This window comes from Melospiza georgiana, chromosome 2 (assembly GCF_028018845.1).
Source record: "Melospiza georgiana isolate bMelGeo1 chromosome 2, bMelGeo1.pri, whole genome shotgun sequence".
In the NCBI taxonomy this organism is placed as follows: Eukaryota; Metazoa; Chordata; class Aves; order Passeriformes; family Passerellidae; genus Melospiza; species Melospiza georgiana.
The window spans coordinates 63,729,145-63,754,040 of NC_080431.1; the positions used below are offsets into that span (position 1 = coordinate 63,729,145).

General features: G+C 41.5%; 1 protein-coding gene across 1 annotated transcript in view; it reads left to right on the forward strand.

The window, feature by feature from the left end:
- The first annotated feature begins 1,204 nt into the window (after positions 1 to 1,204).
- Positions 1,205 to 24,896, forward strand: part of XPO4 (exportin 4) — a 79,311-nt gene continuing 55,619 nt past the window's right edge. The window contains exons 1-2 of the mRNA XM_058045483.1: positions 1,205 to 1,258; positions 22,016 to 22,121. Of these exons, the coding sequence (XP_057901466.1) occupies positions 1,256 to 1,258; positions 22,016 to 22,121 (109 nt within the window). The 5' untranslated portion in view covers positions 1,205 to 1,255. The remainder of the gene's footprint in view (positions 1,259 to 22,015; positions 22,122 to 24,896) is intronic.

Genomic DNA, 24,896 nt, shown 5'->3' on the forward strand with positions numbered 1-24,896 from the left:
GCGCTGCGGGGGACGTGCTCTGATCCAGACTTATGCACTGAACATCCCTGGCAATTGCAGATCTTCCATTTTGGCTTCATCCGAAGGTATCGAAGCTCCAAGTCTGCTCCAGTGTGCAAACTGAAGTAGAAACCATCAGACTTGTTTAAAAGGCTAACTCTTTAACCAAAATGAAATGTAACTGAAGGAATAATCTGAGAGTTCTTTTGCTCCTGTGGCTGTGCAACAGTGTTCTGTTCAGCACATCTTTTAGAGCTGACACTGTCTGGTGACTCACAGCCAATAACATGAAGGGGGCTCTAGGTGGATTTATGTGGAAAAAAGTGCACTTTAGAACAGTTTTAAACATTGCTAGGGTTTTTTTGTTGTTGTTGTTGTGTTTTAATTTTTTTTGTTTGTTTTGGTTTGTTTTGTCTGCTGTAAACCAGTTCATTTGTAAAGATGCTGACCGCTCTCTCCCCTCCCCACCACTTCGTAAACTATATTTTACAAACTCAGCTTCTCATCCCACCACAGATCTGCAAGCACTGCAATGCACAAGAGACTGCCAGCAATCAGCGCCTGCGGCCGCGCTGGCACCTGAGCTCCTTGGGAAGCACAAGAAGTGCATGGCAGTCTCCAGGGAGAGTGCCAAGGGGATGGTGCCAGGCTCTCTTCAGTGGTGCCCAGCGACAGGACGAGGAGCAATGGCCACACTTGACCACGAGTTCCACCTCAACACGAGGAAGGACTCCTTTCCACGGAGAAACTGGAAAGAACACTGGAACCGGCTGCCCAGGGTGGCTGTGGAGCCTCCCTCTCTGGAGACATTCCAAATCCGCCCGGACGCGTTCCTGCGCAACCTGCTCCAGCTGACCCTGCCTTGGCAGGGGGTGTAACCGGGTGATCTCCAGCGGCCCCTTCCACCCCTAACAAACTGCGGGCCGGGCAGGGGCGGCGACCTGGGCCCCGCCCCGCGGCTCGGGAGGTCCCGCCGCGTTCTGCGGGCCGGGCCGGGCCGGGCGGGGCCTGAGGGGCGGGGCCGGGCGGGCGGAGGGAGGCGCGCGGGGCGGGCGCTGTCCCCGCCCGGCGCTGGCGGTGCTGCGGCGGCGCCGCCGCTTCGCTTCCGCGGCGGGGCCGGCCCGGGCCGGGATTGGCCGCGCGGCCGCCTCGCCCCAGAATGCAGCGCATGGCGCGTCATTGAAGAGAGACCATGATGGCGGCGGGGGGCGCCCCCGAGGTGATCGCCCAGCTGGAGAACGCGGCCAAAGTGCTCATGGTGAGGCGGGCGGCGGCACCGCCGCGCCCGGAGCGCCGCCTCGCCCCTGAGGGCGCGCCCGCGCCGGACCCCTCTCCCCTCCCCGCCTCCGTTCCCGCTGCCCTCGCCCCTCGGGCGCGGAGCTCGGGGCGCAGCCCGCCGGGGCGCGCCGCCTCCGCCGCCCCGTCCCTCTCCCCTCTCGAGCGGGCTCCCTCCCTCCCTTCCTGTCCCTCCGCCGCCGCTCCGGCTCGTCCCTGTGGCTCCGCAGCCGGGGCCGGCCCCGCCGCGCACGCCGCGCCGCTCCTCCATGTGCCGCCCGCTCCCGTCGCCCCGGGCAGGCTGTGCCGGCTGCCCGCGCTGCCCGCCCCGCGGCCGGCTGCCCGTCCCCAGCCCCCGCACGCCACCGTCCCCCGCCCTGACCCTCGCCCAAGTTGCCAGTGAGCCACTCTCCCTCCCTCTCCCGGGGCCCGGGGCACTCCGCGGCGGCGGAGGAGCGGCGGGAGGACGCGCCCGTCCCCTGCCCAGCGGGGACAGCGAGGCACCCTGGGCAGCGTGGAAGCGGCCTCGGGAGTGGCACGGTCCGGTTCCAGAGTTTTCCTTTAAGTGGAGGAGCACCCAGGAGCCAGAGGCTCACGGTGCTGCCGCGTTGAAGCAAAGCCATTAGTGGTGCTTCGCACTTGATCTGTTTAATAATCAATTAACTGTCCCTGATGTCTGTGTGTTATCTTGTTTTCATAACTGCGTGGAAAAGAAAGCCCATATGGCAAAGTTCAGAAATGTGATGGAGCTGGGTACCGATAGTGACCACTGATGCTAAAGCATCCTAGGTTTGCCTGCTTGTAAAAGACTTGTTTGAATGAAAAGTTTTGTGTTGGCTGGTATAGTTTACAGGTCTTTATTGCAGATCTTCTAGTACATGTCTAGCTGAAACCCTTCCCTACAGAATTTATCTTACCAAAAAGTGGTTCTGACAATAATAAAGTTTGTAAGGTGTGGCTGTTAATGGGATTTCAAAAGAACCAAATAAATACTAGCAAAGTTTTTGTGGTATCAATAAGTAACCAATGGCCAGAGCCTGAACGATTGTGTTTTAAGGTCTCACTGAAGTAGCCCGACTGTAAAGTGAGAGGTGATCATCTTTAGTCATGTGTGTTACACCTTGCAAGTAAAAACACTGACTGTTTCCAAGCAGGACAGTAAAGATAAATAGCTTGGCAGCAAGCACTAGTCCTTTTAGAAGAATACTTCACAAAGTATGCCACTAGTGATGTACTTCAAGCTTTGAGCTGATTTTGATTTGTGCATGCTCTACAAAACATGTCTGTGTGGATTGTTAGATGTTCTGGTAAGGTCTGTGTATCTCTGTTTTACAAATAACACAAATGCAGTAATTACTAGGAGAGTTTGCCTTGGTAAGGAAAATTGGTAGAAAGTATTACTGTGTAACAGAACAGGGGTGTGGAACCAAGCTGATGGTTAAGTATTTTCAGTATCAAACCACTGGCATGTGCAGTGGCATCTCCAAAGTCTTGATTCTGTGCTTGAAGACTAAAGGTAACTTGTTGTGAGCATTGTTTCTCTAGCATAGCCGGCTAGCACAGAGAGGGAAAAGCAACTTACTGTGGAGTTGAATTAAATAAAAACTTTAATACAGTGAAAAGGTGCAGGCCTCTTATGGAAATGTTTGTGATTCTGTTGAAGAATAGTTGCTGAACTTGCTGGTAAAAGTACATCTTGGGTCTGCAAGCACATGGATGTTAGGTAGAAATTCAACAAGGATCCTTTCTCCCTACAGCCTCTGACTATATGAAACCTGACTTGTGATATTTAGCTTTTTCTTCTTTTATTTCTTTTCCACAGCTGATTTTGGAAGTTTCATAGACAACACTAACCTGAGAAGAGCTAGTTAGATGGCTCTTACCGAGGAAGCTGCATGAAACAGAGATATTCACTAGTGCTATCCATGAGAGTGAGGACTCAGAACCAGGCTTTAAGCAGGGTTGGCTGTGGAAGAGCTGTGAGAACTGTTTAGGGTTATTGCCCTGTATTCCTTCTCAGAAATCACTGAGTCTTAGGAGGGATGCAGGAGAGAAGTGCAGCTCAGCAGGTGCTTCACAAAGGTGGACATAAGACCCCAGGGACTGAAAGAGTTATGAGCTCTGCTCCTGTTCTGTCTTGTTAGCAACTGTGCAAAAAGAGGGGCCTGATTGTGTTTCAGGACTGCACCTGGGCAGTGATGATCTGAATTTCATTTAGCCAGAGGGCTGCACTGTTTGGTAAAGGTCCTCTTAGGGATGAGGATGGGAAGTTATCTCTATGTGGCAGACAGGAGGGGTGAACTGATCAAGCAACCTGCTGGGATCACTTAGAAAGGTGTTTATGTAAAAATCTGAGGACTTGTGAAGGGTAATGAACCTGCTGCTACTGTTGGAGGTCATGAGTCAGCCACCTTGCAGTGGAGCCTTACCTGAAGCAGTGGGAAAGGGCAGAGCTGTGAATGGTCTGACAGTAGATGGCAGAAGGTTTTAACTGGGCAGGGAGCTGTGGGGGGATTCAGCAAGGTTTTCGTGTTACAGTCTGTCGCAGCTGAGACAGTGGCAATGCTTGCAAAATATGGGTGGCTAGGGATGCATCAAAGGTTTTTCAGCCTTTCAAAATACAGAGCAGGGAGTGGTGGTGGTTTACTTCATGCTTGCCTTGATTTCAACTAGAAGTACTAAGCTTCGAGGAAAATAATGGCATGCTAATAAAAAGACCTGAATGTGTTTAATTAACTTTCCTTGAGGATAAGCATGGATTACTGTGAGCTCTCTAAATCTTTGAGAAGTATTTTCATAATTTTTTTTTCATTGCTCTGGGTTAGTTGAGTTTACCTTTGAAAAATTACATTTTAGATATCAGATAAAGAACACCCATGTCCTGATCTCCTAAATTGCTGATCTTTATGGACTTTACAAACCATGGCGTGCCATGTTTAAAACCTGGAAATGTTCAATCTTCTCTCTCACCAAGCTCTTCTACAGCTTCATGTAAATGCTTTTCCCTTGTTACCACTAATGCCTTTCAACAGATTCTAGGTAGCTCACATTCAAAAGGCTTAATTTGAGAAAGGATTGGAATGTGTCAATTTAAATTGACAAATTTTTATTAAAAGATGAAACTTATCTTGTCGTTAGCTGCCAAATATGATTTGGCAGGCTGGTGCTGTAATATGTATAAAAGTATTTGAGGTATAAAAATTAACTTTCTAGTAAAGTTGCATGGTGTTCTCCTGAAGTAAGATCCTCATGAATGCTTTGCTGTGAAGTTTCTCAGTGCCACAGGCTGGTGTCCATGTTTGGCCTGTGTGACTTTGGCTTGGTAAAGACCATACACCAACATCTGTATGACCTGATTTCATTTGCTCCTCCTCTGTTTCCTACTGGCATGGTGTCCCCTGATCCTGTATCTCCTATCTATTATGTTCTGTTTAGCTCAGGTGGTAATTAATGACAAATATAATTAGTACTAGTTAAGCACTTTTTTAATAGCTGCCTTCATCAATTAGAGAAGGCTTAGGTTGTATTATTAAGGAAAGAAATGTAAATTTCATCCCAGACGTGAGAGAATGAAGTAGGAAACATGCCTAACACCACTTAGTTATTGCTGAGAGTTTATTAAAGCAGGTTGAAATTTTCTAGCATATGATATTCTCTGACACCTAAATGTAAATTCACAGGTTATTATTTGTTCACCCCACCTCCCTCCAAAAAGAGGTGCTGTGTTCTTACCTGCAGCTCTGCTTTCTCCCTTGTGACCCTGTGCAGAAGATATTAATATTGCTGAGATGACATAGGAATTAAACAAGGGAATGGGTTTCTGTCAGGTTAGCAAGATGTATTGGCTATCTGTGCAGCCATTTAGGTTGCAGAGCTAGCACAGGGGCACTGAAATTAGATTGTTGGACACGTGCAGAGCTGGTCTGCCCCTGCTAGTGGTGAGTTGTCAGGTTGGTTCAAGTGTGTAATATACCTCCACTGTGCAATTTACTTGCTAACTCTGACTCTCCTGATATTGGAAATGCCAGACTTCACTTAAAGCTGCACACTGAAAGGAGAAGAGGTTACAAGTTTCAGAAGGGAACATTCCAGCTGGAGACAAGACAAATGAAAAAATCACATTAAGTGTGATTGGTGAAGGCAGTGGAGCAGGCTGTGTAGGGAGGCTGTAGGGTCTCCTATCTTTGGAGATATTTAATACTTGACTGAACAAGTCCCTGAACAACCTGATCTAACTTTGAAATTAGTTCTTTTTGGGCAGGGGCTTGAGTGAAGTAGGTTCAGAGGTCTTTGTTAGGCTATTCTGTGTGGTGTGGCTCTTGGAAAGCTCAAAGAACATTTGGGTAAAGGCAGCAACTGACAGAATGAGAGGACACACTCTTAAGCTGCACCAAGGGAAATATAGGTTGGATATTAGGAAAAGTATTTTTACAGAAAGAGTGATCAAGTACTGGAATTGTCTCCCTGGGAGGGTGGTGGAGTCACCATCCCTGGATGTGTTTTATGAAAAGACTGGATGTGGCACTTGGTGCCATGGTTTACTTGAGGTGTTAGGGCATGGATTGGACTTGAAGGTCTCTTCCAGCCTTGTGATTCTGTGATTTTTCAGAAGAGTTCCATTCTTTAAAAGTTTGTAAATGTTCTGTTTTGACTGTGGTCTGTTTCAAAGGGTGGGTGTTGGGTGTGTAAGTGGGGTGATGTGGATTCTCACATCACCACCTTCTCAGGGTACCACTTAGTTTGTGATTTATCCTGCTGTTCTAGGGCAGATTTCAGGCTAAAGTTGGGTGGTCTGACAGTGGTTGTTTCAGATGTTCTAATAAGCTTACAGAGTAAGAGCATAAGGGAGCATGTTAGTAGGATCAGATTGTTTATACCATCAAGCTTGGCAGTTTATATGGTTGGCTCTTTTTGACCTACCTTTTGTGGAGATCAGGCCTGTTGTGGTAAGTGTATGAAATTGTCAGGAAATAAACCTGCTTGTCTTCTAGCCAGTCCTCAGAGATCAGAGGGGCTGGGTACAGACAGGCTTAATTTCTCATTTGTAACCACTTAGGCACTAAAGTCCAGTCACTTTGAATAAGAACTTTTTAGTTGTGGAATCATGAACAGGCTGTTTTATTGAAGCAGCAGATTATAGGGTTTTGTTAGATTGCTAATAACTGCACTAGACCTACAAAATATAAGTGCATAGCTCTGTGCACAGGTCTTCCCAGGTAAGCTCTAAGGCAGTTAGAGAAACAAATCTTACCACAGAGTTGTGCCTGCCTTGGGGCAAGGAGCAAACCCATGGACTTGTCTGTAGAATGGAGTTGTATTCTTGTCCTTCCATAATGAAGGATTTCAAATATTGGTTTTATAATTCTTGGACAAATGGATGAATGCCTACACTTAAAAATCATTGGCTGCCTGTTGCTGCCATCATAGATGTAGGGTGGGGGAATATCTGTTTTCTTATTTTCTTATTGGTAGGTGTGGCTTTTAATATAAACAAGGAGTGAATGAGGGTCTTTGGTTACCTTCATAAAACTGAGCTAACTATCTTGTGGCTGGAAAAGACAGCACAGAAGTGTGGTACCTCAGTGTGCTCCTCCACAGGGCTGAGGCAGCACTGGTGGCCCTCTGACCTTCACCAGATCTATATTCCCATCATTGTCTCCTCAGAGGAACAGATCTAAACCAAGGCTGCTTGTGCACAGTGAAGGAGGCTGAGGGCTGGCACAGAGATGTAGGTTCTTCAGCACTTTACTGAGACAACACTGGGCTCTGGGGCCTCTGCTTCAGCCCAGGCAACATTCAGCTGCTAAGCCTTGCTCAAGCCCAGGCACAAGATGAGCAAGTGGCCCAGCGTGTGGTTTTGCTCAATCAGCCTCATCAATTCTCCATTATCTCACATCTTGACATAACCAGCTAGCCTGTTCTCCACAAAGGCCATGACAATCCTTATTCCACAAGGAAGTTCAGTTTCTTGTTGCAATATGTCTTCATTGTGAGGCAATTTTTCAGACTGAAGCATGGCTCATAGTAAGGGTGAAAGGGAGAGATGGAGTAGCTCTGCTTTTGTTATGGCAGGTTGCCTGTTGTAAGAAGTCAGATAAATGAATCATTCCAATGCTGAGAAGATTTGGAAAGTCCTCCAAGCTGTCACCCATGAAACAAGCAGGTTGTGTGCTATATTATGGCTAGAATTGGGAAAATTTCTGCTCAGATGGGGTTTTTTTTCTGGTGGGTGCCTGTAGCTGCTGATTTAGAGAGGTCTGAAAGGTAAAGATGATTCTTATACTAGTGGACACTTTACATTATTTGAATTAGCAATTTCAAAAGTTTGAGGTGTTGTCATTGTTTTTTGCCCACAAATGGGTCCAGTTGCTTTTGGAATGCCTTTTCTTTCCTTCTGGTTTTTATATATATTGTTTAGTCTTTATACATATATATTACATGCTTTTCTGAGTGTAATGAGGTTTACAAATATTTTTAGAAAAAAACAATATAGTTCTTTGAGTGAAGCCTGCTGGTTCATAATTTAATTCATTCTGAAATTATGGGAAATAACTATAACATGTTCTGATTTTTCTTCTACAGTATCCATTGTGGTTTTCTATAATTCTCTATCTTATTTCATCCTCCAGTCATCTCTTAGCTAAACTGAAGGGTCTTGTCATTTTGTCATATGGGATGTTCCCCCATACATCAGATCATCCCTCTGTATTTTTTTAGATTTATGATACTGTTTTTGAATGAACTGACCAGAATTCTGTGATGTAGGTACTTGAGGATTTTAGATGGTTGTAAATTTTTGAGATTTTTCTGTATTCCTTCCCTAATAGTACTTAACATTGTACTTTTCTTATTTGCTTCAGAGCAGCAAGGTGATGTTTTCAGAGAACCATACCCAAGCTGTTCAGATAATTTTTCGGAGCAGTACTAAATAACTTAAGAGTCCATCATATATATGTATATCTTTTTCTTCCTTTGCTTAAGAGCTGGTATGGTTGGTGCATTTTACAGGCACACAGTTCAGATTACAGCCTGGGAGATAAACGTGCATGCCGTGTGCACCATGCCAGAGAAACTCTTAACTGGGAGCCAAGACCAAATGTGCATGGAGCTTATCTGTACTAAAGTGAAGAGTTGAGATTAGAGAAGTGAGAACTGATAGAAATTCTGATACCTTTGAAAAGTAAACAATGTGTTTGATGAAATTAAACTCTAGTGAAATGGGATTATGCATGCTTAGAGTTTATTTCCCCTGACTGTTTCACAGTCTTTTTGAATCAATATGTTTCACACCCATTTGACATGTCACCATTGCATTGGCATATTTCTATGTTTTGTTCTGAGTAATCAATGTAAATACTGTGTGCTTGTGTCTACATTCATCTGCTGGGGAGCTTCATTAGTCCACAACTCCATCTGGATTATTCTTCTTCAGGCACTACCTACTGCTGTTTTCCCTTTAACCTGCTTCCTAAGAGTCTTATCGTTGTTATGCTAATCTGTGTTCATTAGTTAATTAACAGCTTTCCCTATGGAGTGGTGGCAGAAATCCTCCTGATTATTAAGTTGAGCTGATCCTGTCACAAGCAGATAAGTAAAATACTCCTTTTCATCAGTTTCTGACAGTGTTTTGATTCTAAAAAGTCTGTCTGAATTAGGTGTACATAAGATCTCTGCAATTTTGATGTGTAGCGGGGTGTATGAGTGGCATAAACCCACATATGTGCTGGGAGATGTGGCATACAAGGGGAGGTGTCAGATCTGAGCTGTAGGAGATGTTGGTCCTTTGGACTTTGAAGTCCAAACCATCTTGTTGAACAGGGAGTAGTTGTTAAGATAGGGATTTTAGGGAATGAAGGAAAACTGACAAGAGGATATACTTTAAATAGTCCCTCTTCTTCCCCTTTCCCATTTTCCAAAAAAGGAAAACCCCAAACTTTCCTATTTCAGAGACATAATGAGTGGCTGCTGTACAGTGCTGTCTTTGGCTCTGCCAAAACGTAGGATAATAGTACACCCACCTGAGTGGTTGTGCAGTGAGCTAGATTGGGTAGTGAATTCAGAGAGAAAAGTGTCTTTTAATTAAAAGTAATTTTCACTGTGTTGCATTAGAGACAATTCTACTATCTTGACTGAGATGAGAAATCTTGCCTATGCTCCTTGAAGAAATTTGGTCAAATTATGTTGTTAAACCACTCAGGAAGTAGCATGTATAATTCTCTTTCTTTTCAAATCAAAACTGATTTTATTTTTTAGTAGAAAATACATTAAAAAGTTATTTAAGTTAATGTAGGAGCAAGTGAATAATGGGTTTTGCCTTTGTTACTTTGTAAGTCAGATAAGTTGGTTCAGTGGTGCCTACCAAATTCAAAATTTATAGAACTACAAAAGTGAATATGAAGAAAGGCTAAATGTATATCATGATTTGTGCTGAAATTATGAATTTCACTCTGTTGTCATTCAGGCCAGCTGTTTTATGTGCAGCTGTGCAAAATGCTAGAGGCACAGCTGTGGTAGTGTTGGAAATATGCCTTATGCCAGGGTCTCTTGAAGGCTTTGTATAATTAATCTGTGGCTGTGAAATCAGCAAAGTGCAGAAAGGTGTCTTGCCATGGAATTTTACAGTTTATGGTGGTGGGCTCTGGGATTTCAAAAGCTTGGCTAAGAAGAAGAGCATCTGCAGTCCCAGGCTTCTAAGTGTGACATAGTCTGTATTTTCACAGGAGCTTAAACCAGCCTAACACTGAGTGGCAGAGAAAAAACATTACTTGTCTTTTTGCTGGATTGATTATCTGCTGGGTTAGTGAGCTGGACTGGCTGTCAGAAGGACTTGCCAGTTGCCAAAGCTAGCACAGGATAATAATGTGTGTCTGGGAGCGGAGAGGAGTTAACATGGCTGCAAGGAATGGAAGATCTCCAAGCACCACAGCCTTGGAGTTCTGGAGAGGCAGCCCCTCTTCGTTACTGTCAACTTAGACTGGAATCCTGTTGTAATGACGGAAAATAATAAAACCAGCATCCTTCACAAGTGTATTTTGAAATCTGCTCATTTGAAGAGCTGCAGAAAAGCCACGTGGTATTGCATTGGAGTGAGTGGTATGTTCCTCAACTTTTTGTATTTCAAGTTTTTTGGAAATGCATAATTTGATAGTTTTTAAGACACAAGGAAGTGACGGAGGCAGGTTCTATCCTTTCTTCAGGCTGCTTTGGAAGTACCTTGAATTTTACTCTTTGACATCACAAGTAAATATCCTGGCTGCATAGGTGTGTGCTCCAACAGTGTGTGAAGGAGGGCAGGGGCAGTGTGCAGAATTCAAAAAATGTGTTGCAGCATCATTGACACAGTGTGCAAATGCAGTAGCTGTGTGTACTCCAGAGGCTGGTGCATTGACTTGTGCCTGTGGCTCTAAAGCATTGGTCTGCATGAAGAACAGTGGTGCAGTTGGATGACAACCAACACTTAGTTGTACCATCCTTTATTACTGTGAAGCAGTGTTCCAACTGGCGTTAATTGTGGCATTAGTGATGGTGTGCAAACAGTATCAGAGCTAATAAGCAGCAGAAACAATTGTACAAGCACAAACCACGCTGGCTCATTGATGAGTTACAGCAGAGCCGCCACCTGTGTCCTGTGGCAGCACAAGAGGAGTTCTGTCTGTGCACTGCCTGGCTGGGGATGGCTGGAAGGTGTTCAAGCTGGTGATGTGAGGTTAAGTGTCATCCTCTCACTAGTGTTATCATCTACATGTGCCACTTCTCTGCCTTGGGCAACCAGCAAAGGTTCTTCTCCTTTTGATTATTTTGTTTGGTTCTGCAAATAGGTGCTCTTCAAGGTTTTGTTGTGAACTTCCCCAAAACTGATCTGCCACACCTTGGTCTTGTATTGGTGGTCCTGGCATTCACACGGTCCCTTAAGTCAGTCACTCACTCATCTTGCCATGACTTCACACAGGTGCTGTTGGTGCTGGCAGACCCCGCCTGCCTGCTCTGGGTTTCACCTTGCAGCTCAGTTGGTTTCCTCTTATGTGACACCCCTCATCTAAAAGCTACATTTTGCACGTGTCACTGGTAGATTTCATGAGGACATCTCCACAGCATCTCTAGCCTGTGTCTCTGTTGCACAGCACTGCGGCCCTGTGGTGGGGAAGGAATGTGTTCCCCCTGTGCAGCTAGCTGCTGGTTTGATTCTAGGTGCCTTAAAGGTGAATTGGGTGTTGTTGAAGCCGTGGCTGAAAAGTATTACATTAACCTTCACTCAGGTGCAAAAAGAGCTTTGCGTTTTTTCTTCATCATAATTTTGTTTTTGTTTTGCTTTTCATCACGGTCTTAACTGTTCACATTTAGTTTAGCTTTTTCATCTCTTGGGCCACTGGCATCTACTGTTTATTTTGCCAATAATGTTGCTGCTATTTGACTTCTCTTTCAACCATGGTCTTGGTAGTTTCCCAGATGACTACATCTTGCATTGTTATTGAGGAAATGTGCAAATAAGTTTGCAAAACAGGCACACTCCTTTCTGGTGACAAGAGTATGAATAGTGCTTTCCTCACCTGTCAACAGCAAGCACCAAAGCCCAAGCACAAAAGCAAATGTGCTTCTTCCTGAGAGAATTAGGGAGGGTAAGCTGCAAACCCTTTATTTTGTGAGGTTGTTTTAAGTGGGATTAGGAACAGATGTTGGGTAGCTTCAGAATAATGAATTGTTTAGTAGGGAATATATAAATATTAAATTCTAATATCGAGAGAAATAACAATATTGTTTCTGGAGCTAGTCTTCTGTTCATTTTACAGTAATATTACCTCTAAGAGGGCTGACAATAAAATATATGATTATGACCACATTTCTTCATGATCATTTTTTCAGTGGAGCCTGAATGTGTGGAGCCATTTGACTGTTCAGAACTTGAGACTTGGCTAATTTGTGCAAGTTTCTTAGTGTGAGCTCAGGCACTCACTTTAAGGGAGTCCTAAAAATTGCACCTTCTAAATGATGTCCCAAAACATTTCTGTAGGGATTAAAAAAACCCCAACTTTATCATAGAACACTCATGTTTATAAGAGGTTTTCTCAAAATATGTGTCATGTGTCTGCTCCTATATATCATAGGATGAATACAGACATGTGTAACTTCTTCAGTATCATGATTCAGGCTGTATTTGCAAGAGTGGAACAAAGTGGGAAAACAAGGTAAAAGTAGAAGACATCTTACTGTCTCAAGTATGTAACATTCTAGATGGATTTTTGCTGTTTCCCAGTATGGGCAAACTTGGGAAGAACCTTTTTCGAGGTGTGTTCAGTGAAAGTTCATAATTTTTCCTGGGTTTGAGCAAATGATGTTATTCTCTTCACAAAATTAATTTCAATTTCACAAATTCTCTTGACTTATCTTCCACCTAATGCAGGTTATGAACTTCCTCTTCTGGCCTCTATTCTCCTCTTTTTTGCTAAACCTTGATTTCTTGTCTGTACCTTGTATCTGTCTGTATCTTATTCTGTTTTCTTACATGATTCAAATATTGTACTTTGTGTGTGTTTGACTTGTGTGTGTAAGTTTTCATTAGTGCCTTAACAGTTAAAAGCCATTAATAAGGCAGGGGTTTTAGGCCATGCCATTTTGAAAGTACAGTAAACCAAAGGAGTTTTCCACATCAAATATAGACAAAATTTAAAACTTCCTTATCTTGCTTTTAATCAACTCTTACTAAATAACTATGATAGGACAAAATGGTTTTGACATTTTAACAAGATTGATGGTGGAGGAAGTGCTGAACTCTGAATTTTGGCAGGAAAACTGGCTGCCTTGTGTGCCTGCCTTTCTTTATTAGCTTGGTGGGAGGAAATGCCCTTTTGATAGCAGTCAAACCTAAAATGCTCAGAAATCAAAATTTATGACTATCTCAGTTTAAATATTTTATGTAGTGATGGCTTTTGCCTTGTGTTTTGGGGTCTGAGGTGCATGGGGGTTACCCCTGTGATGTCTGACTCCACTGCACGTGCTCACTGTAGAAGGCTACAGGTAAGTAAAAGTAATGCCACCCTTACAGCAATGGATGGTTATAGCTGTTCTTTCAGAAAGTATAATTTGAAATTGGACAACAGGAAAAAAAAGGATACTATAAGACACTTCTTCACACACAGTATGAAAGTTTCTTTTGCTGATGGAGAGCAGATGCTGACTGTATTTGATGTTTAGTGAGCCTGATAAATGGGTATATTGTGTACATCTCAAGTTATGAACTTTGGAAAACGAGTGTTGCCATTACCAGTGTTATTATGATCTCCTGTCTAGTAGAAGAGTGATCACAATGGTTCTTTCTTTACTTCAATCTTTCTATTGAAATTCACTGTGTACTATCCTGGCACATTTTTAAACTGGTGTCTGTGCTGTCTTATAGGCACAGAAATGAGCAATACAGAGGTGAGCCACTTGAATCATATGATCGAGTTGCAATTAGGATTTTAGAGGCTGTGGATAGGCTAGGATCCTGTCTCTTGCTGGAGAACCAGGTCCTGCCAGGGGATAGTCCACCTTCCAGTGAGGATAGTGGTGTGTGTTGGTGCTGGGACTCCTTTCCACCTATAACCCGTGTGTCTTCCATGCCTCCTTGTGGGGAAAGAGAGAAGCAGCTGCAGTTGGTGCGAGCTGAGGGAGAAATTTGGTTCATTTCCGCCAACTCTTCTCTTTCTTGCTTCAGGATAAGGAGGCCGTGGTCCCCCCAGCTCCAGGAGATGGTCAGGTTGCCAGATTTGCTATCATTCAGAATTTAAGGCCAGCCACCACCAGCCCTGTGATAGCCAAGGAGTAGCTAGAATGCATGGGGGGTTATTTTCTGCTGAATCTCCCGTCTCTTAATAGAAGATTTTGAAATGAATGAATGAAAGGAAACTTGAGGAAATAGGAGAGCAGGACTTGAGGTTTGAATACAGTTGTTGTAAGGGCCCTTTGACTTTTTGTATCCTTTAGTAACACATTTTTCCTGTGCTACTACAGTTGTGATGTGCCATTTTTACTGAAGTCAAAGTGGGTTGATTTTCTTTGTAGACATTAAGTGCTTTTAAAAGGTTTGGGTTTGGAACATTAAAGTTTTCTGTAACTCTTCTGTGTAGTTAGGGTGTTTTTCTTACCTTTGTCCTCTTACACAGTGAGTCACATTTTCTGTCTTGCTTGATCTTTCTCTGGCATACATGGATTGAATTCTTGTTGCTTTGTTGGATCTTACTGGCTGCAAGGGACCATGTGGATTTTCCCATTGCCATCAGTCAGTCAGATGTTTTAAAAAAGTTATTTTGCCAAACAGAACTGCACGTCAGACCTCATTTGTGCTTTGAAATGTTAGAACAGTGAATTTAGAGATTAGAAAATAAATAACATTTAATTTAAGGGTCTGAACCGTAGCCTCATGTCAGTATTCATCTTCTCACTGTCAACAGCCAGACTACTGTAGGCTAAATATCCATTATGGGATATTTCTCAGATTTGTGTTGTGCACATAAATGAAGGGTAGTTTCAGTGGAGAGCCTGTAATAGTCCATATTTGTGGATCAAATTGTTAATTGAAAAGTACAACCTCAGTAGTGTTTGTTGCTTGCCTTGGAGAGAAGTCTTATCTCAGAAAATGTTTTGTTATTGATGGTAATGATTTACTTGGCTCTTTAGTCCATTAATGTGTGTGTATATATATATATAGTATCTTATACAAGAACATCACTAAACTGAGAATAGCTCTTATTACAAACTTCAATTTGTCTCGTGATTTACTTGCAAAAGACTTAATAACATATTTCAGCTTCAAAATATAAAGCAAAAGTTGATGAGGAAAAAATAAGTCTTTTTTCCCTATTGTTAAATTTCTGCATGAAAGCAAGATGTGAGTGAGTAGGTGTGTAGGAGGCGATTCCTCCAGCAGTCACACATTTGTTCCAAATATATACTGAAAAATACTGGGCACTCTGGGGTTTAAATAATTCAAGTCATAATTACTTTTGGAGAAGACTTTTTTTATCAAAGGAAGTTTTTGTTCAGAAAGTCTTAAATCTTCACCATGTTGTCTCTAGTGCAGTTCTGGTTGGAAGTTATTTATTGCATCTTTCTTACCAATCTTCACAAATAATCTTGAGTATCTTTTGAATTGGAGACTGAGTCACTGCTGTAATTTAAATGATTATTCAAAATAGTAAGTGTAAAGGAAGTCATTGGAACATAGTTGGAGATGTTTTTTGTGCCAGCTGAGTTTTTTGTAGTAATTATTACTCAAAGCTAGGCAGTCGTGTCGTGACTGATCCGACTGGGACAGCAGAAGGTGTTGTTGTTATCAGTTGTCTTAAATTCCTTCTGGCCTTGTGCGCAAAGCTGGAATGTCTGATCTACTTGCAAAGCAGTTGCAGAGCTGAGCATCTTCATCTAGCCTGAATTGTTGGCTTGTGGCATCTGCTTCATGAGAGAACAAGGCATCTTGCATCATTAGGTATTGGTGTCTGCTAGAGAAGTAGGGTGAAAATCTAAGAACAAAAGTGTGGCTAATTGTCCAGTTCTCTGTGCCTGACCTCTACATTTAATCTCTTCAATTAGCTACTTTCATAAGACAAGTGACAGTTCTTGAGTGTGCTGTGATATATTGTAGGGAAAGAAGCTTATTTGAAGCACTTGAAAAGTGTTACTGCTAAAACTGGAATGGAAACTTGTTATGGCTTGACTTCACAGAAGTCAGGGTAATTCAGTCTTGGGGCATGTTGCTTGATATGACTTTGGTTAAACTTGGAAATCTTATTCTGAGTCTGATTCTTTTGTATAAATTGCTTATACAGCAGAATTATTTTGAAGAGTAATTATTTTAAGGTATTTTTGTTATTTAAGATATAGAAATCCGGTTTTAGTGGGTTTTGGTCATCTTGGTAAAGGAGTACATTAATTTAAAATTGAATGACTTTTGATTATTTAGTGAAGTTGCAGCCGTAACAATTGCTTACATGAGTGGAGTAATATATTTAGCTGTCCTAAATGTAGTATGTGTGCTAGTTAAAAATTATTGCTTGTCCCATGTTGTTTTCTCCCTTTTTTTCTTTTTTCCTTCTATTTTTTGCCTGTACTCCTCAGCTATGTTATCACCATCACATGGTGTTGCCCTGCACATGGTTCTCAAGTTCACTCATGATCTTTCTCCTTTGCATATGCCTCACTATTACTTGGCTTCCCTGCCTGCTGAGACATGTTGGCAAACCATCTGGGCTTCCTTTATTCCTGCTTTTCTGAGCATGTCTTGCCTGATGGTGGCTGTCAGCAAAGTCCAGACCCAGCAGTGCCATTGCCATCTGTGGTGGCTTTTGCTTATCCTTGTATATTGACAGAGAACCAGATCTCTTCCCCCTGGGTTTCCCAGGCTCTCTGCAGCACAGAGTCTAGACACCATTCTGAAGAACAAGAATGTATTGAACTGGGTTTTCATAAGCCAAGGGTGGCCCACAGACCAGAGTTTGGGAACAGTTTTATTGTACCTTTTGACTGCAAGAAAGGCATAATTCTCCTACATATTTGGAAGCTCAGTTTGGAGAGTTTGTGGTGAATTTTATGAAGTCACACTTCAGTAGAAGTATCAGATTTTTGTTGCTACTCTTGTCAAGTTTGTAATGTACTTCACTTGCAGACATAAACATTGCCTTTGGCAAGAGGGGCTCCTACTTGGCTTTTGTGCTAGCAGGTACAAGCAATTTGATTTTTATTTTTTTTTTTAAACCAAGAAAGTTCTCTTAGTAGGCATGTTTGCCTTTCCATAATCCTCCTAGTGTTTAGGCTGTGCTGTTCATAGGGGACCTTTTTGGTAGGTGGGAATACTGTGGGTGTCAGCTTAAAACACTCCAGTGTACTCTCTCTGTGTTCTCCCAAGCAGTGAAGTCTGGAGGAGTGCGTGAGTGTTCTTTGTGACATGCTAATTTGCAGATTTTCCCCAGTGTAATTGTAGGAAGATGCTGACTTTGGTTGTATTCAGTGCTGTTTTGCCTCAGCAAAAGTGGAAGAATCAAATTTTGACTTAGCAAGTTGTTTTTTTTTTTCCTGCAAGGAATGAATGCTGCTCATCCCATCCTTAGTTATGTTTATATTTGATTGTGGCCAGGATTTTTCTTAGCAAAATTTTGATGCAGAAGTACCAGTGCAAGCTGGTAACTAATATTTAAATAAAAAACTACTTCGTTATTGATTTTCAGAATAATGTTGTCACTTGAATGGTAGAAGTTGTTACTTCTAAGATACTATCAGTGTCTTAGGTAAGCAATAAGTAAAATATTCTCTGGAATCCACATTGATATTAGAAGAAACTACTAAACAATCACCTTCAACAAGGTGTTGAAGGTATTGAAGAGGTCGAGATTCATAGTCAGAAGCCAATTCGGTCTTTTTTTTATTGGCCTTGTAAGAAGATACGATTTTTTTGCAGTGTGGGTGGTGAAGCACTGGCAATTGTTGCCCAGAGAAGTTGTGGATGCCCCATCCCTGGAAATGTTGAAGGCCAAATTGGATGGGGCTCTGAGTACCTTGGTTGGGTGGAAGGTGAAAGTGTCTCTGCCCATGGTAGGGGGTTGGACTAGATGGCCTTTAAAGGTCCCTTCCAACCATTATGTGATTCTGCAATTCTATTCTGTAATGTAAAACCACTAAGAAAATAATGTAACTTCTAATATATGATCAAAAAATGTTGTATTTTGTATATCTGTGATGATTTACATGAAACTGCCTGAACAGAATCACTTGGGAAGGTGGAATTTGATGCATTTATTTTTTTTTAAAGCAAAAGGTGTTTTCAGATAAGAGGAAGGAGCTAAAAAAGCTGCCTTCTAATGTGGATGTGGTGTTACTGCTTCAGCCGGTTAGTGGTAAATACTGAGTGACTTCAGCTTTAGTCGTAATGAATATCTTGTATTTGCAACATGTTTACTTCCTTTGTATCTATTTGTATCTATTCTTTGTGTCTATTACTTTAACTTCTTGGCACTTTCCATCCTGGCAAGTAAGTCATAATTACACTGTATTTTAAAAACGTGTTGCTGAGGTAGGAAATGCTTGTATAAAGCAGTGTTTCTGATACATCTGTATACATCTAACTACTCCTATTAAAAATAAAAGAAAATCCCAAAGCCCTTATTCTTCCCTCATGTACATCTGCAGATGTTTCCTAGTGGTGTGTGTACTTTCCCTGGCAGTTGGTCTCCCATCTTCTGCAGTTACATTTCTTTCTTAGGAGTTGTCCAGGCTTTCAGCTAAGTTTTGCGGTCTTGCAAGTGTTAGTGCTAGTCTGCTACACTGTTTCTAATCTTCTCTTCTTTCTGTTTCCCTTTCCTTTCAGTGGATAGCTGCCATTTGAAACAGTAGTCCTGCTGGATCCTTTTTCGGGGCACTGCTGCTGCTGGTCATTTTCTGTATCCAGACAGCTTTGGAAGCTGAAAAGTTGTAATTTTATTTATAATGCTGTGTCACATAGGAGCCCTCTTCTTATGGGGCAGTAGCTTGTTATGCTAAAATCAGAAGGATGATCATTGTCCCGGAGAAGCTTTTATAGGTAACTTGCAGGACAAAAGAGCACGGATGGTTAGAGGTAATGTCAGACAGTACAGAAAGGAAAGTGGTATAGCTGCAAATGGTTTCAGCATGCCAAAAGAACCTGCTCATTACCTTACTGTGTTTTATTTAATTCCTTGTAAGTTGTATAGTAGAGAAGAATTTGAAGGAGACAATTAGAAAGAACCCAGTGAATGGGTGTGCTCTAGGGGACTTTCCAAACAAGATGGATATGAGGGTATGTTTCTAACCCTATTGTGCCAAGGAGGTGCTGGGCACCAGGGTACAGGGTTCTTGGGCTCACTGAGCCAGTATTCTTATAATGTTAAATTTGCACAGAATATGTATATGCTGGCCTTTTCTTTAAAGCAAAAACTAACTGGACTTACTTTCATTGTACAGATAAATGTTGTCTGAATGCAGTGAAGGCAGTTGACTGTGATCTTTAAGCTCCCTCTGGTGGCTTTGCAGTACAGTTCAAACCTTTACTGTTGCACTTGTGTGCTCTGGACTGTTTTGAGAGTTGAAGTTTGCAATGTATTATTAAGTTATTGTCATTTTAAAACTTAATATAGGAATATGATGTGCCATATGCCTTTCCAAGGTGTCAAATATCTTCTGTAACTGAACTTCAGAGAAGTAGAAGAGCTAAAATAACATAAAACAAGAAATCTACTTTCTAGTTATTATAAACATAAAGGAAGTGTTTATGTTTAATAAATGTTTAATAATAATAAATGTTTCCCATAAAATTTCCTTGGTTGTTTTTTTTAGTGGTGCTATAATTTGCAGCTGATATCCCTGACAGTGAAAATAGATAGGATTTTGGTATGGCAAAATTTAATATAATGTGTTAATGCAAAATTAGTTTGGATCAGGTAGCCCTGATTTGGTCTTCTTGGTCAAAGGATGTGGCTGTTAATGACCCTGGGCTTACAAAATGTTATGCTTTGTCACACCCAAAGGATTCTTTCTAACATGGCTATAATTAGTGAGGCTTCATGAGACTGCAGGGCTGTGAGCCGCAAGGTCAGTAGTGTTGAAAGGGAAATGTCGCTTCGCTCCTTTTCTAACCATCATTGCACTGACTTTGGCGCTTTCTGCCTTTTTGATGCTTATTAGAGTAACAAAATGTTAATTCCCCTTGCTCCTGGATTTCCCCTCTATCTCTTTTTCTTTTGTGGACTAGTTGATAGAAAGTATCATGCAAAGAGGTAACAAGACCATGCAGGCGGGACCAAGAAAGGAGTAGGAGGATCTCTCCTTTTGGTACCAGAATGTTATTTTAATAAGTCACTTGTCTCAAGAAATTTGATTCTTAGTTCTCATTAAATGCATTGAGCAGAGTTGTGTGTTCCTTGAGACTTAAAACTACTTCCAGGCACTGCACAGCAACGGAGGCTGTAGATTAAATGCACCTAAAATGATAACTGGTGCTGGAAAAAAGCAAGCTGTCACCACCCAATATGTCCCATACCGTGCTGGTTTAGGCTTTTTTGTTTTTATGGTGAACCAGACTGGGGAACTGATCCAGATGAAAAAATCTGGGATGATTTTTGGTAATCACTTCCCCAATCTGGTTCTCTGTGCATTTGCACAAATGCTTGCCCATACAGTGGAGGGAAAAAAGTGAGAACTACCTTTTTTTTCAGTTGGTTTGATTTATTTGCCATAGCTCTGACTGAAGTGTGTATCAAGCTGTTGCTGTGTGGGTCATTCCTGCATGTTTGATGACCTGCTACAAATATTCTTCTGTCATTCTGTACAGCTGGTTCTGTTGCAGTGAATGTAGCTAGAATCATGCAGAGGAGGATGGTCCTTCACACTGCAGGAAACACAAACAGCTTTTCCCATTAGGAACAGCTCCTGCTGCATGCAGGAGAGTTGAGGTTACTTCACAGAAATACCTGTTCAATCAGATTTCTTGTGGTTTATTTACTGGAAAATGTTTCACTTATGTTAAAAGCATTGGTCTTGATGCTTTTATTCCCAAAGTAGTGAATATAAACCTTGACTGAAAGATAGGTGGCACACATGGTCTTCTCAAATTGCTGGGGACAGGGCTGGAATGTGGAGTTTGGAAGTTCAACTGAAGTTCAGTAACCTATGCTGTTACCTTGATCCTGCTCTGCAGTTAGAATGTGATCTTCCTACATGTGTGTATGTTCCTTTCTTAAAGGTTGGCATCAGTTTTGCTTACCCTGTTTGTGATATCAATGCCCTGCATTAGATTATCTCACGCTAAGCTTGTTATATCTTGTATTTGCAGCCTGTGCAGTTCAGATAAATTCCAAAAAGCAGAAGTCAGAGAATATTAGTGGCTGAAGTGGAGAGCAGTGTGGTGCTGTGAGCTGCTGATACTTTCTGCATGGCTGTTTTTACCCTGTAGGGCAGTGTGGGCTGTTGGGGTTGTGCAGTGAGGTGAGGCTGCAGTGCAGGCAGCTCCTCTGGGCTCCGTAGGCGCCTCACAGGAGTCCAGGTTATTGCATCGTTTCATGCTTTACCTCAAGCTGATCTTTGGGTAGAAACCTCACTGGAGCTGGCTTTCAACAGGAGAGCAGCAGGTGTTACCTGAGCAGCCAAGGTGCCCAGGATGTAATGGGATGGGTGTAAGCTGAGGAACCACAATAGCCATTCCCAACTTGTCTCATCAATCACACCAGTCCTCAGGATGTCAATTTTAATATTGAACACTAGAGGGTAGTATGTACCTGGCATATACTTTATTTTAGAATGTACCTGTAGTAATTTTTAAAACCCAGGATTTATTATACAACTACATATTTTAAAACAATTGTAGAGCTAATGAAAAAATAGTGCTTTGCTTCCAGGACTGTGAGTGTGCTTGGCAGCATTTAGTGATGTGCAGTGGTATTTTTGGTCTGAGTAGAAAAAGATTTGGTTTGAATTTAGAGCTGACTTCTAACTTTCTTCAGAAACATTGTTAGGAAACTGTACTTAAATTATTCACTCTCTGTCTGATACCTCGATATTCACACCTATGTGCATGCATTGTTAATGCAGAGTGCTAGATAAGAAGAAGTAATGTCTGAAAGCAAGCAGTTTTGCCAAGAGATACTGGGTTTTGGCATTTAACAAGGCAAACATTTATGTGTTTGACATTCATGACATTCACATGACATTGCTTTTAGTATATTTTTGATCAGTGCTTGAATAACTTTTTTTTTTCTTTCAGGCACCACCTTCCATGGTCAACAATGAGCAACGCCAACATGCTGAGCACATATTCCTATCATTTAGAAAATCAAAATCACCATTTGCTGTTTGCAAACATATTCTGGGTAAGTTTCAATAAATGAATTCTAGGTGTATACATTCTTTTATAACTGGAACTGTGCTGTTCTTTTGTAGCTGCGGCTCTGAACATCAGTTTTGATTTTAATGACTGGGACTTTTTGATGGCGGGTGAAGCCTCTTACTGTCCTTTTTTTTATTTCTTTGAGTTTTAAAGCTGTAAGGTGTAACTTAATGTAGCTAACTTCCTAAACTGATTTAATAGATTTCCTCTGCAACATGATTATTGTAATACTGTCTAATCTGTGCAGTTTGTGCAGCTGCCAGTAGTGTGGTTGCTTGACTTTGTGCTTGCTTACCATTAAATCAGCCAACTATGCAATTTTATGCACTTCTACCAGATTTTGCATTAGTGCTGAAGTGAGAGTTTATTTCTAGTTGAACAGCTTAGTTGCTGTTGACAGCCCAGCTGGAGGAAAGGAGGAAAAAGCTAGAAAAGTATCTGTTCACCTGGTACAAGCAAGACAGTATTGATTTGAAATTTTGTGTGATTATACCTGTGGAGAAAGGAAAGAGGCAGATACCACCCTTCATCAGAAATTTCTCTGATTTTAGTGCTCTAAAATGCTCTAAATGTGATTAGGTAGCTATTTATAAAAGAGAAATATTTTTACAGGTGCTACAGAGACTTTGTAGAGTTTGGCAGCTGGATCTGAAAATTACAGGGGCAGTAAAGATGTAAGATTGCTGCTCAGCACTGTAGTATTGATGTGAGTGCTGGGGACAGGTGAGGGGAAATTTCAATGAAAACTGACTCTGAGACCTGAGGAGGGAAACCTCAAAGTTTGCCCAAAAGAACACATACCAAAACCACAAAAAGCAACTTTTCTTTTAAAGAATTTGCCAGAATGAACAGAGAAATACTATAATTATGTTGAAAATATTCTTTTCATACTTAATTAATTCTGCAGTATTTTTTAACAGTTATTTATAAATTTACTGAATTAGAGACTTAGAATTCAGGAATATTATGATGTCAGTATTGCAGACCTACTGCTATGTTACACTGTGATATGTAGATCAGGGTGTGCTTCCTTTCCTACACCCACCCCACACCAAAATATTTCTCTAAAAATGAGGTTCTTCTGGGTTTAGTATTTTATGGAAGTACTCCATCTGGTTTGGAAAACTGCAGTCACACTTTTTGCTTGATGGGTAAGCAAAATTGATGATTCTTGTTTTCACTTGATTTTTAGAGAAACTAAGGTGGGTAAAAACATCCTTAAGTAAATTTGTTGGCAGACCATTTGGATCTAAGGATGTGTTCATCATCAATCAGAAATAAATAATGAAATTTCATGCCATCTTAAATGTGGCTGGTTGAAGGGAATGTGATGCTGATTATAATACTTTCTGGATGTTTAGCTATATTACATCCTTAAACTGTTCATATGCTGCCACCATTGAAAATCCAGCATGTTTCCACATGGGACAGGTTTTTCATGGAAATCTAAGCAGTTGTGATGCTGAGACCTGGAACTTAGAGATTTTTCAAAACTTTGTGCTTCCTCAGTAAGTATCTGTACAGTATGGACAGAAAGAAGAGATAGTTAAGATTTGGGAGTTGAGGAAGAAGAGGCAGGGATTGTGAAATCAGGAAGGAAAACAAGCTGTTCATGATGAAAAATAAAAGACTTGAAGTGTACTGAAGGGATGTATGCAGGAAGGATGGGCTGGAACCAGAGGACCAAGCAGATGGTTTTAAAAAGAAACAGGAAAAAAATGGTCAAGACAGGAACTGGAATGGAGGTAGAGAGAGATAGGAAGGATCATATCATTTATGGAAAGAAGAGTGTGGGAATGACAAAGGGAGAATAATGGAGAAGGTGAGCATATGGAAAAGGAGAACAGCCATTACTATGTTGTCCTTTAGAAACCTGGGGTTGAAGCCAGGAAGCACAAGGCACTGCTTGTCCCTCCTTTCTTCAGTAAGTTCCGTGGAGGATGGTGCTGCCCTGGCTGATGGCAGGCTCACCCCGGGGGCTGCAGTTCTGTGCGGCAGCATCGCGGATGTGCGGCTGCGGGACTCGGGCAAAGGGGAAACGCCGTCCTTTTTAATTACATTCTCTCTCTTTGTGTGTGTGTGTGTGAGCTTTGTACAGCTAGAAAAGGCCCGAAGTAACAAGTGCCAGAATGAAAATTCCCATGCAGGATTAATTCAGTTTGTTTTTATATATGTTAGACATACACATTAATCTTTTATTTAAGTGGTTACTTAGTTTTCCAAATTAAGCTAAGTAGATTTAAACGTGGTTTATTTTTATTTAAGCATGTTTACCTCTGTGGGTTTAGATTTGGAGCCTGATTAAATTACTTTAAAATATTTTAGCATATTAGTTGCTATCTTTGATATAGAACTTGCATATAAAGGAAATTATATTATAAACTTGTGTGCGTGTAATTGGGACAGGAGAGTTTGTTTTGTAGTATTTTAAAGCCCTTCATCTTATGATTGAGGTTTTTTCAAACACAGTTTTTCTAGTCCTGGCAGGTCAACCACTATAGCTCAAACTCTGCTTCTTGTTTGGAAATTTTATTTCATAATTTATGCTTTTGCCACCCAGTAGCTGCATCCTTTCTAAGAGCTCAGAATGTTTTGAAACTGGCTTCTGAGACATTACCTGCTATTTTCAAGTTAAAAATTTTAAAAGCAAAGGACCAACAACAAAAATGTCTCTGTAACTTTCTAGCATCATAGAAATTTTATTAATATTCTGACATTTCTCTTTAATTTGTATTTTGTAATCACCCAAACTGTTAAC